General features: G+C 38.6%; 1 protein-coding gene across 2 annotated transcripts in view; it reads left to right on the top strand.

The window, feature by feature from the left end:
- The window catches only part of LOC126175128 (ATP-dependent RNA helicase DDX42), a 75,018-nt gene that overhangs the window by 50,359 nt on the left and 11,368 nt on the right, over positions 1 to 13,291 (top strand). For both annotated transcript variants that reach the window (XM_049921682.1, XM_049921681.1), the window contains exon 8: positions 2,855 to 2,947. In XM_049921682.1, coding sequence (XP_049777639.1) covers positions 2,855 to 2,947 — 93 coding nt within the window. The remainder of the gene's footprint in view (positions 1 to 2,854; positions 2,948 to 13,291) is intronic.

The following is a 13,291-nucleotide window of genomic DNA, read 5'->3' as shown; positions in this document are numbered from 1 at the left end:
TCAGAAAAACGGGTTGCCTAGGAAACCTGCGTTCTCGAATCACTCGGCAACAATTCAAGCAAATCGTGTTAATGAAGTTTATTACAAAAGGAAATGATTACAGTATTTGTGTTAAACAGAAGTGACACAAGCAATGGGCGACAGACAAAATAAGAAATCTCATCATTATAGACAATGATATATAGTAGAAACGAAATGATTACTCTTGTTGCTATTTTTGAACTCGCTGCCGTAGAACTGACAGTCTTCAACTGAGCTGCGGCCAGTGGGGGCCAACGCTTATGTTTTCTTCGTTTAGAGTGCGCTGCCATCGCAGTGTCATCCTAGAGAAGGGTTCATCTGCATGCAATTAGCTGACGTCCTCTTCACAGCCCTCTCTGCTCTAATGTTCCCGACCGGTGTGCCAGTGCTTGACTTCACACCGGAACACATGTGATACTTAAATAAGGGCCCTTGGCTTTGAAATTACTCAGAACCACCACAGAGGCATAATTCAACAGAATGTCTGTTATACTTTTATGTTGGATATGACAGAATTATACTCCTTTCTAGCTCTCACTGGCATCATCTCTTGTGGTGAACAGTATCATCCAGCTGCAGTGAAGTGCAGGTCATTGTCTTTTATAAGAAGAGTAAAAATGAGAATTACGGTCATTGTCCTTAAAATGCATTTCTTTGCAGATTCCTAGACCGGTGTTCTGAGCTTGAACACAACATTAGTTTTCAAGTGGAGTGGGGACATTTCACAAAGAATTGGCACAAGTTCAGGCAGCCCCACTTGCGTGTGCAGTATCCTAAAAATGGTGGACTGGATTAAACTGATAGATTCAATCTTCTTTGAGTATCATCTTAAAGATTTGATTCACATGAGGAATTTTTTGCTAATAGTGCTCAGTATGTTATTTTGGATGGGAAATTCTTGAGGAATACTAACATTGGATGTGGCCTGGGAAAGTATAATGGAACAAATGACATTCCCAATATATATAACCAATTTTCAGATAGCATCAGTAGTGCATAGTTCTCTGAATGGCAGCTTTTCTCAGCTTTTTCTGGATAATTACAACATAGAGAACACAAACAAGAGAAAGAAATCAGTAGTGTTGTATTAAAGTGTTAGGTACAAACTAGAACCTGTCATACCATTCAAGTACCTAGGGTTAACTCTACAAAGTGATATAAAATAAAATGGGCTTGTGAAATAAAGAATAGGGAGGACAAATCCAAGACTCAAATTGGTTGGGAGGATTCTGGGAAAGGAATCTTGTACAGGAGTTTAGTGTGACCTATTCTAGAATACTGTTCCAGTGTGTGGGGTATATGTCAAGTGAACCAAGCAGAAGATATTGACGGAATTCAGAGACTTGCTGAAGTTCAGAAAAGGACACTATAGCCCATACAGAGTAAAATAAGGATGATCAGGAAACAGAAAAACAGCATCAGAGTATTGTAAATATCTAAAAGTAATGCATAACATTTTTCATGTCTTTAAAAATTTATCATAATTTGTTATTGTATTACTATCAGCCAAAAACTTTTTATGTGAAACTTCATAACACTTTTCTAATTTTATCTTCATTTTGTCTATACCATCACCATCTTTTGTTGTTATCAACTTAAACTGAAAGAATGAAATTACAATGAAATCACTATGCTTAGTTGCATACAGGCGTTGATATACGTCAACGGGGACAGTCAAAAATGTGTGCCCAACCGGGATTCAAACCCAGGATCTCCTGCTTAAACTGAAAGCATAAAGATAACAATGAATCATGTTTCCAGAAAGAAATTTTCACTCTGCAGCAGAGTATACAGGGATATGAAACTTCTTGGTAGATTAAAACTGTGCCAGGCTGATACTTGAACTCGGGACCTTTGCCTTTCGCGAGCAAGTGCTCTACCGACCTGCCCTCACAGCTTTACTTCCACCAGTACCTCATCTCCTACCTTCCAGACTTCATAGAAATTTTCCTGCGAACCTAGCAAGACTAGTACTCCTGGAAGAGTGTGGAGACATGGCTTAGTCACAGTCTAGGTAATGTTTCCAGAATTAAATTTTCCTCGGCATTGGAATGTACACTGATACAAAATTTCCAGGCAGATTAAAACTGTGTGCTGTAATGAGACTCACACTTGGGACCTTTGCCTTTAGCAGGCAAGTGCAGTACCAACTGAGCTATCCAAGCATGAGCACAACCCATCCTCACAGCTTTACTTCCACCAGTACTTCATCTCCTACCTTCCAAACTTCACAGAAGCTCTTCTGCGAAACTTGCAAGACTAGCACTCCTCACACACTCTGCTGCAGAATGAAAATTGCATTGTGGAAACATCCCCCAGGTTATGGCTAAGCCATGTCTCTGCAGTATCCTTTCTATTAGATGTGCTAATCTTGTAAGATTTGCAGGAGGACCTCTGTGAAATTTGGAAGGTAGCAGGTGACTTACCGGTGGAATAAAGCTGTGAGAATGGGTTATGACTCTTGCTTGGGTAACTCAGTCCATAGAGTACTTGCCTTGCCTTGTCTCAGTCCAGCACACAGATTTAATCTGCCATGAAGTTACGAATCTTGTTGTTCTATGGAGTAATTTTGCCGCATGTGTTAAGTAGTATTACTTTATGTTATAGCTTGTATGTATTAATTTTCTGGAATTCCTTCACACAAAGAGGTATTGTCTAAAGAAACCAATTGTGTCGGATTCCGTCACCACATTGGAAAGCACAATAAAAAGTGTTTCCACTTTATGAGCACTCATTGTTTAGATACTTTTTACTTCTTGCTAATTGTTAAAATTATGTTGGTTTTCTGTTGTTAACTATGTTACTTGGTTAACTATGTTACTCGTTTTTCCAGCTCGTGGTTTGGACATTCCACACATACGGACTGTTGTTAATTATGATGTTGCTCGTGACATTGATACTCACACACATCGTATTGGAAGAACAGGTAACCCAACTCTATAATCTGCTATCCAGGTATACAACGAGTGTTCAAAAGTAACAGGAATTTTGTAATTTTGCTTGTTGTATCTGTCCAATTTGTGAGATTGTTTTGTTGATAGCTATATCAGATACTTAGTCTGTTGTCAGCTGTTAAAAAGGTATCCTTTGTTGTTAGTATAAGTATGTATTTATTTTTTATAAAAATGGATCACAACTTTGTATTAAATTTTGCTACAAGAAAGGAATAGAATGCTGCAAAGTTTTATGAATGTTAGTGAAACTGTTATAAGTAAAACCAGGGTTTACCAGTGGTTTAAGCATTTTGAAGAAGGCCATGTAAGTGTTGAAAAAGAAAAACATCCCAGTTGACCCATTACATCACCAGTGAATGAAATTGTCGAAAAAAATGAAAGAAATAATTATGAATTATCACTGAATAACAATCGGAGAAGTTGGCTTATCAGTTGGTTCATAGAACGAACTTTTTTCGGGTGTTTTGGGTATGAAATGTGTGAGAGAAAAATTTATTTCAAAATTTTCGAATTTTTTACAAAAAGAGCAACAGGTTCATGTTGCTCAGGAGTTGCTAATTGAAGTCAACAGCTGTGCAGCACTACTGAAATGTATCATACCATGTAATGAAAGATGGGTTTATAGGTGCATCAAAACTAAGGCTCAGTCGCATCAGTAGAAGCATTCTGAATCATTAAGACTGAAAAAGCTTAATAAGTGCAGTCAAATTTGAAGATTATGCTGAATGTGTTCTCCAGTTTTAATGGCATAGTGCACAGTGAGTTCTTAGTACAAGACCGAATGATCAGTAAGAAGTAGCACTCACAAATTCAATGCTGTTTATGAAGCAATACAAAAACAAACACCTGGGTTTGCAGCAAAACAGTTCATGGTATTTGCGCACACACACACACACATTTTGTTACATATTCATGAATGGCCCAAAACAATACTATAATGATGTCCCAGCCTCCATATTCACCAAACATGGCCCAATGTGACATTTTCTCTTCCCAAAAACAAAAAAGAACCTCAAAGGATTATCATTTTACAAGGATAGACAAGATGAAAAATGCATCGCTGAGAGAGCCAAAAGTTATTACAAGGACTGAGTTCCAGAAGTGTTTCAGGGAGAGGCAAATGTGCTGGCATAAGTGAATCGCTGAGAGAGCCAAAAGTTATTACAAGGACTGAGTTCCAGAAGTGTTTCAGGGAGAGGCAAATGTGCTGGCATAAGTGAATAACACTAAATGGGGACTGTTTTGAAGGGAATTACATTGATATAGATGAACAAATAAAATTATTTCAGAAAATTAAAAATTCCCATTAAATTTTGAAGACAGTTTGTATCTTACGTACAAAATTTTTTAATATCTTTGCGTGCTGAAATCTCTTATGTTGAGTAAAGTTTGGATCATTTGCACAAACTGCATTATACCTATCTCCTTGGTTCTTTCATCCTCAGAATCACTTGTCACTTTTCATAGATTTTCAGATATAGGGGGCGTAAATGTATTGCACATTATGCAAAAGATTTTATTCTCTTTGTTGGGAAGATTTAATCTGAATAACAAGCCAACAAATATTTCAGTATGTTCATTTGTTTTTGAATAAAATCACTGTTTTAACCTTAAAGTAGTAATTGTTTGTGGCAGAGTTCGAAGAATGAAAACCTGTTATTATCTTATTGGCATTTTGGGACAATTACTTTCCGTAGAGGTAATTTGTTGTGAATGAGCTGAACTTGATGACTGTCGTATCGCAAATTGGAGTAGTGTCATTGCCCAATAGGTACTCTAATATGAGCGGTGTAAGGTTATGTATGGACCAATTTTCCCATACTCCCCCCCCCCCCCCCCCACACACACACACCTCCCCCTCCCCTCCTTTCCACATTCAGGAAACATTGACAGGATCAACAGGTGACATTTTTTAAGCTTCATTTCAGGTGGTTTTGTTTTTGCTTTAACTTTGGGAAATACAGAGTAGGTAACATTTGTTACAGGTTAGTCTTTAGTATCCCATCAGGGTGGAAATATGTTGCTCTTCTGCTTCTATTTCTGTTTGCTATATTGATTCATTATTAACTGAACATGTACACAGTACAAGACTACATCTAAAACCTTCATACTAGGTTACACTTGCCCTATTGCGAAAACAGTAGAGAACTGACCAGGCCATCAATAGCAAGTGGAATACAATGCAAAATGCTGTCCATCAGCAAAGTCTGCACTTAAACAAAACATAGGTGAGTGATAACTGTAGATGGCAGACAGCAAAACACTGAGCAACAGTAACAGCAATGACAGCACTGTTTTCAGTTTGTTGGTGTTGGCCAGATAGCGGTTGACTTTTTGATAATTGGAAACAATGGGTAGTGTGGTTTGGCAGGTGGCATGGCACTTAAGAGTGAAGTATTGATACTTACACTGCTTCTGATCTCGCTGGGTTCAACAATTACGATATATGAAAAGGAAAGATTGCTACTCACCATGTAACGGAGATGTTGAATTGCAGATAGACACAATGAAAAGACTACTAAACATGTAATCTGCCAGAAAGCCTTCTTCAGAAATAGACAACACGCATGCACGCATTGATGCAAAAGTAACTCCCTCACACATGACCACTGTCTCCAGTTGCTGAGACGAGACTGCTATCATGCGCAGTTGCTTGCAGATTGGTCTCTGTAGACAAAGGCAGTGGTTTTGTGTATGTGAGCTGCATTTGCATTAATATGTGTGTGTGTGTGTGTGTGTGTGTGTGTGTGTGTGTGTGTGTTGTCTTTCTCATTAGAAGGCCTTCTGGCCGAAACCTTGTATGTTTAGTAGTCTTTTTGTTGTGCCTATCTGCAGCTCAGCATCTCCACTACGCGGTGAGTAACAATCTACCCTTTTCATAATACTATCATTATTCTATCTTGGATTTTCCGTTGTTAGATTTAACAATTTGAAGACTTCCCTCATCACACTTGATAATTGGCTGTGAGCTGACAAAATTCTGGGTTGCTTTCAACTGGCATTGCAATATACATAATGAGATGGGTGTTGTTCTTACTCCAGTTACAGGGAAATGTGAGTGCATTACAGGAATATGATATGCTTGTAATATATACACCTCAAGTTGGTTACATGATAATCACAAAAATGGACAACTGATAATTGCAGAGGAAAAATATTCTGTGCACTCTTACTCTTCAGTGGTACAATTATTGTTTTGTTTGCACTCACAAAAAGCAGTAAGTGAATGTTTAAAACGAGGGACCTGAAAGTGATAATATTTTTCTGTGGTTCAAGTAAAAGTACTTTTGGCGTAGCTTGGTTGGTTTGTGGGATTAAAGGGACCAGACTGCTACGGTCATCTTTGGCGTAGCAATTATAGAAGCACTGTAGGGCACACAGGCCAATGTTGCAGTTTGTGCACCACTGCCTACTCTCCTTCGTGAAGCCCTTACCTCTCTTTTTCTCTCCTGTCTGAACAAATGTAACAATAGTGAATTGATTTGATTTTCTTTGCAGCTAGTGGAACTTTCTATGGAAAATAACATTCAAATGGCTTGTCAGTCTGCTCGGCTGCAGTAGATTGATGCTGAAAAGTAGCTCCTCCCTTTCCAAGCAAATTTATTTTCTTTTGTTCTCTAATTGTATTACCAATGTACCAATTCCTTTTTGTTTAACTGTCTTGGAAATGCAGTCATCAAATAAATGAGTAAAATAATTAATTTCCTCGCTGGTGTGTGTGATGTGTGAGACTACAATCACTACTTCTGGGAACGTTGGCAATTGTGAACTTATAAAGGGATGTTAATATTATGAAAATCATACATTGCTTCTCACTATATAGCAGAGATGTTGAGCCACAAATAGGCACAACAAAAAAGACTGATAACAAGTGAGCTTGCAGCCAAAAGATCTTCTTCTGTATTAGACAACATACATACACACATTCATACAAATGCAATCCACACACACGACTAATGTCTGTGCCTGTGCCTATAGCATATTTCAACTTATCTGGAAACATACCCAGTGATAGTGATGTATTGCATATACTACAAAATACTTTTCTTTATGTGAAATTTTTTTAATGATTTTCTTCAGATATTATGAATGCTGTGAGAACTAAGACCATAGACACATGCATGATTGCCTCTTGATCTGCCCGGATGGTGACCAGTTTCACTGCACAGTGTTGGTTGGCTTTGGGTATGAAAACCAATATTTTAACAATTTAGACAATAGACTACCCATATCCTATTATATACAGACTTCTCACATGACTTGTATCTTGAGCATTGCACAGCAGTCATGTGTAAAACGTGATCATAATGATTTAAATTGAGAGAGAGCTTCCACGTTGCTAGGACTTACCCAAATAGCTTAATCTGGGAAATACACAGTGTCACCTGAAGCTGCTGTTGTGCAAGATTTCACAACAAGGCTGATCCCTTCTCTTGGCCAGTGACGTTAGGTCTTTATTCAAAGTTACTTGCTAACTATTGTCAATATGCCACTCGTGGAGACACCTTCATCTCTTCCTTCTCTCACTCTGAAAACCTGCAACAACTGATATTTACTGTAATACCTTGAAATTGTTTATTTGGCTGTTCTTGGGATTTGTTGCCCCATACGCAAGGCATATAGATTTTTTCCACGTCTATGAATTCTTTTGAGGCAACGTAATGAAAACAGTATGATTAGCATCTCAAGCATGTTCAGAATTATGTGAAGAGCCAAGACTGGCAGATTTTGTGTATATTTTAGGATGACATGTTAAAGGAGAAAAAATATCACATTATTCATGTCCTGTTTAATAATGCAGTATTATGAACTGCAGCCTCTGTGTAAAAACATATGTTGCAGTTGTAACTTTTTTATTGGGTGTGATGAACACAAAGAGTAATTTTACTTCTTCTTCCTTCGGCAGAACTGTCATCAGGCTCTGAGGTAGCAGTCAAGATAAGCTGACTTAAAATTCTTGCATAATTGTATCTGCATAAATTTCTCAAAGTTCTAAATTACACCAGACATTGGTTTTCTCCTCTGCTATTTGTGAATAAGTTAAAGTTGTTGTTTTATTTGTGAATTGTATTGGTATATTTGAGTCTGCAGCTGAGTTAAAGTTTTTGAAGTAGTATAAAAAGGTAAACACTTTGTTGTTTGTTAGTGTGAGATGTCTGCAAGCAAAAATAAAGCAAAAACTCATAGCTCATGTTATTAACTCACATTAATGTTAGACAAAGTCTGGTCAAGAAGTATTCTATAAGACACATCTTATTTTTTAACTAACATTTTTTAAAAAAAAATAACATTTTTACCATCTTTATTAGTAGATTGCAAAGCCATACAAAAAAATTCTTAATTGATAAAACCAAACTGACCTGTAATATCCCTAAAAATTATCATCTGAACTTTCTTCTTCTTCTTCCTCTTCATTGTTGTCCTCTTCACGTATAAATGGTCTTCACTGCCACTGAGAGCATTATTTATGCCACACTTCTTGAAAGATTTAACTATAATGGCTTCTCTTACTCTAGACCATGACCGTTTTATTCATTGACACACTTGCTTGATTTTATGTAAGAAAATGAAACACCTAAAGCCATCCTTATGATATCATTTATAGAATGGCTACCAATTTTGGTGCCCCTGGCTGATGTTAAAGGGGTTAAAACCATATGTATACACGATGCATCAGTGGCCAACATAACTGGTTTATGCCGACTACCTTTAACTGTGATGTTATCTCACCAACTAGCAACTATTAACACTGTAGATGGCTGTAAGAGTTTCATTTTCTTACATAAGTCAATGACCGAAATGCGCCAGACCTGTGATAAAAAAAATTTGTTTGACTGTAGGTCATTTTAAAGCTCTCTCGATGTTGGGTTTTGTCCATCATCCATTTGTTCCTTTCCTCTCTCATATAAACTTTAAGTGGTTTATTTATTGAGATATCAAGAAGTTGCAGTTGTGAAGTAATTCCTCCTGAGATAACAGCAAGCTCTGTATTTCCCTGTCTCAATTGCTCTGTCACAGATTTTTTTCAAATGACTGTTAAACTGATCTAGCACAATAAGAGAATTATTCTTCAATAAAACACCTTTCCTTCTCTCCCATACTCTGTTACTCTATAATTTAATACCACTTTTGTCCATCCAACCCATGTCATGTTCGTGAACAACAACACTTGGTGTTATTTCAAAAGGTTTCGGCACTGTTTTGTGCTTGAAAATAATCATTGGATTAAGTTTAGTACCATCAGCACAACATGAAAGAACAACTGTTGTAAGAAAATTAAACACCTACAGCTGTTATTATGATGTCATTTATTGTACGGCTACCAGTTTTGGCGTTTCAATGCACAGTGCACTGAAACTGGTAGCTGTACAATAAATGACATTATAAGCATGGCAGTAGGTGTTTAATTTTCTTACAATAGTGAATGGCCGTTGTCCCCCAGATATCCAGTCACAAGGAGATACATACAAAAACTTTAAAGTTAACAGTGTATTGCATTTTTTCATTAGTTTCAATTTACAGCCCACATCATATCGATATCTTCTTTTCCATTACAAAAATAGCTACTGACAAAAATGTTGAACTGTTATTGATAACACAAATCACTTTCAATGCAGGTTCACTGTCACTGTAGACTTCAAGGACGCATTGTAGGCTAGACAGGGTTCTGTATTTGTGATGGCAGGGTGGGAGGGAGACAGTATTAGCAAGCGTGTCAATCCCTACAACTCAGATCCATCGCATTGCTGTGCTGCTGGTACCAGTTGAATTCGATGTCGCTAGCGAGAGTGAGGTTTCCTTTAGCATCAAATATAAGGCCATTTTTAAGACTGGCGGGAATTTTAAATCAAGCACTGGACATTTTACATTAATTTTGAGTATATTTTATTTTTTATTTTATTGTATTTTATTTATTGATTTATTTAACCTGGCAAGATTAGGGCCATTAGGCCCCCTCTTACATCTAACCAGGCATTCTACTTATTTTACATTCACATGTTTTAGTAGGCATGTTAAACTACATCTAGTACAAAAAGTGAAATAAACAATTAGAAAGGTACACCTGGAAAAATACATACATATAGAGTTTATTTTCGTAGGTCATAAGTACTGTTATAATTAGACATTATTGAAGAGACAGATTTTAGATAGGAGTGCTAGCAGCAGGGAGTATGAGGGAGACCCATGGTGAAGGGAGGAGAAGAATAGAGAGACATGATGAAACATAATTAAGGAAATATAAAGGAAAAGAAGATTGCGTAGCTAATAGAGATAGATGAAGAGGAAGGCATCTCAGGAGCAAGATAGGAGACGCTAGCTTTGCTATTTGACAGATGAGAGGATTGGCCTTGTGCATTAATTTTTTGGAGAACATTATGAGGATGATAGTAGGAAATGCTTCAACTTCTTCTTAAAAGCAGCAGGAGATTGAATTTTGCACAAGGTAAGGGGCAGTTTGTTCCAGAGGTGGACAGCGGCAACTGAGAAGGAGTTTGCAAAAGTTTTTGTTTTGTGAGTGGGCACAGTTAGGATACCAAATAAGAGTGACCTCGTGTTTCGATTATGATGGCATGACAGGTTTTTAATCTCTGAAGCAAGGTACTGGGGTGCTTGCGTGACGAGGAGTCGGTGAAGTAGACATAGAGTGTGGTAGTCACGCAATTTGTCCGGCCGCAGCCACGCTAGCTCGGAGTATGAAGCACTAACATGATCATATTGGCGAATGTTGCAGGTGTAACGCACACAGGCATTCATGGTTAGTTCTAGCCGTCTTTTGTTTTCACTACTCATGCCTTGTTGAATCACATCACAATAGAGGAGGTTTGGTAGAACGAGTGCTTGCACGAGTTGGCGTTTCAAGTCCTGTGGAAATATGTTCCGAAACTTTTTGAGAGCATAGAGACAAGCAGACGTCTTTCGGCACACTGCGACTGTATTCTCCGCCCAGTGGAGATGCTCATCCAAAGTTACACCCAAGTTCTTAACTGTTTTCTGATATGGTATTGGAGTACCGTCGAGCAGAATAGGAGGTAGCCGTGCGCAGAAATCTGAACTTATTAATTTCTGATGGGCTATTAAGATTACTTGCATCTTTTTTGCATTTAGTTTAAGCCCCAGTTTTTTCGCCCATGTCACTACTGAAGACAGATCATCATTCATCTGAGCGATTGCAGTGTTTACATCTTCAGGTCTGACGCTTAGGTAGAACTGGAGGTCATCGGCATAGAAATGATATTTACAGGAGGACAGAACCGACGAAATATCGTTGACATATAAAGAAAACGAAAGTGGTCCTAAGACTGATCCTTGTGGCACTCCCGAGGAAACATGTTTCCAGGAAGATTTTTCATTTACGCAGACAACACATTGCTGTCTGTCTTTTAAGTAGCTATCAAACCATCTCATTGCAGTATCAGAGAAATTAAGATGTTGCATTTTTCTGAGCAATATGTCAAAGTTAACAGTGTCAAAAGCTTTGCTGAAGTCCAGTAGCGTCAATATTGTTGCCTTTCGATTGTCGATGGCATATTTCAGGTCATCAGTTACTTTAATTAAAGCAGTGTTTGTGCTGTGATGTTTACGGAAACCGGATTGAAGTTTGTCATATAGGCTGAATTCACGCAAGTGTTCAGTGATTTGGTCATGAACAATATATTCAAGTGCTTTGGAAACAGCAGACAGTATGCTAATTGGTCGGTAATCACTAGGCAGTTGCGGGTTTTCTATCTTAGGGATGGGTCAAATTATGCTTCTTTTCCATGCAGTGGGGTATATTCCGTTCACGAGGCAAAAATTAAATATGTCAGTTAAGACAGGTGCTAAGATATCGGCAACATTCTTAATCATGGTTATACTGATACTGTCGTTGCCTATTGCATCAGAAGAGATTCTCATTATTGCTTTTCTTGCCGTATTTGTTGTTACATGTTTTAGATGGAAGGTATTGTTGTTAGTTATCCTGTTTGGGGATTCTTGTGGACGGTAATTATCAGCCGTGCGGGTATTCAGAGGTGCAGAGAAGAATTAATTGAATTCGTTAGCTGACACATGAAAAGTAGTTTCCGATTTTGCCTTTCCAACCCCCAAGCTACAGAGATTCTTCCATAGAGTCGTGGGCATCAGATCGCTGCATACAAGGGAGCGAGCGTGCTTGATTTTAGCATTGCGAATGCATTGTTTCACTCTGTTCTGTAGCTTTCTATATTCTTCGAAACGCTCGGGTTTCGGATCTGCCTTGAAACGCCTGTGGGCAGCATCCCTATTAGCCATCATTTGACGTAATTCAGCTGTCAGCCATGGAGCAGGAGATTTTCTTACACGGATTGTGCGCACAGGTGCATGTTTGTCATAGAGGGCAGTGAGCTTATCACCAAGTTCATTAATTTTGCCGTCGATTGTAGGTTCTCTGATTATTTGATGCCATGAGATTTCTGAGCAATCGGCTATTAGAGTGTCAAGGTCAGTACGTTTCATGTTCCTATAAGTTATGTAACGCGATTTGATCCTTGGGGGCTGCACAGAGTAGGCCAGGAATATTACATCATGTGCTGAGAGGCCAGGGGCCGATGTTTGACCAACATCTCTTACTTTGTCAGTCTGTTTCGTTGCGATTACGTCTATAAGAGTATGACTGTGCGCCGTATGGTGTGTAGGTTGTAATGGAAGAATGTTCTTGCTATTGCAACTAAACAGTCTTCTTAGGTTTATTGCGGAGGGAGTGTCTCTTAGCAGGTCTATGTTCAAGTCACCCATTACGATGACATGTTCATATTGACACTGAAGTGAATGTAATTCCGACTGGAAGGAACTCATTGAGCTTATTTTTGGCAGCTTGTACACGACACCAGTCAAGAATTTCCGACTTTGTATATTTATTTCAATGAACATGAATTCAGTCTCTTTTTCTTCAGCAGGATTTGACGTGCATAAGACTTTCGCTTTGAGATCTGTTCGTATATACGCGCCGACCCCGCCACCTCGCTTTTTTGATCTGTCTGCCCTAAAAAATGTGTACCCTGTGAGATGAATAGATGCAGAGGATATGTGTGGTTTTAACCACATTTCGGGTAAGAGGATTACGTGGTAGTTTAGTTGGTTGAAGAGGAGGCTAAGTTCTTCGTAATGTGCAGGTAATGACTGGATGTTGCAGTGAGCCGCTTAAAGCTCTGACGCGTTCCGCTGAGCAGCCTGGAGTAGGGTGGCAGACTGGTTTGTCCCTTTGTTAGGCACTACCTGCCGCGAGGGGCACTGGCCGGTGCTTCCGCCAAGTGACATAGCACAGGGGTGTCAGAGATTTTGCGCGCCCTGTTTGTGAC

This window comes from Schistocerca cancellata, chromosome 3 (genome assembly GCF_023864275.1).
Source record: "Schistocerca cancellata isolate TAMUIC-IGC-003103 chromosome 3, iqSchCanc2.1, whole genome shotgun sequence".
Classification (NCBI taxonomy): domain Eukaryota; kingdom Metazoa; phylum Arthropoda; class Insecta; order Orthoptera; family Acrididae; genus Schistocerca; species Schistocerca cancellata.
Note: the sequence above shows the minus strand (reverse complement) of the source record. Positions and strands in the feature narration are given on the sequence as shown.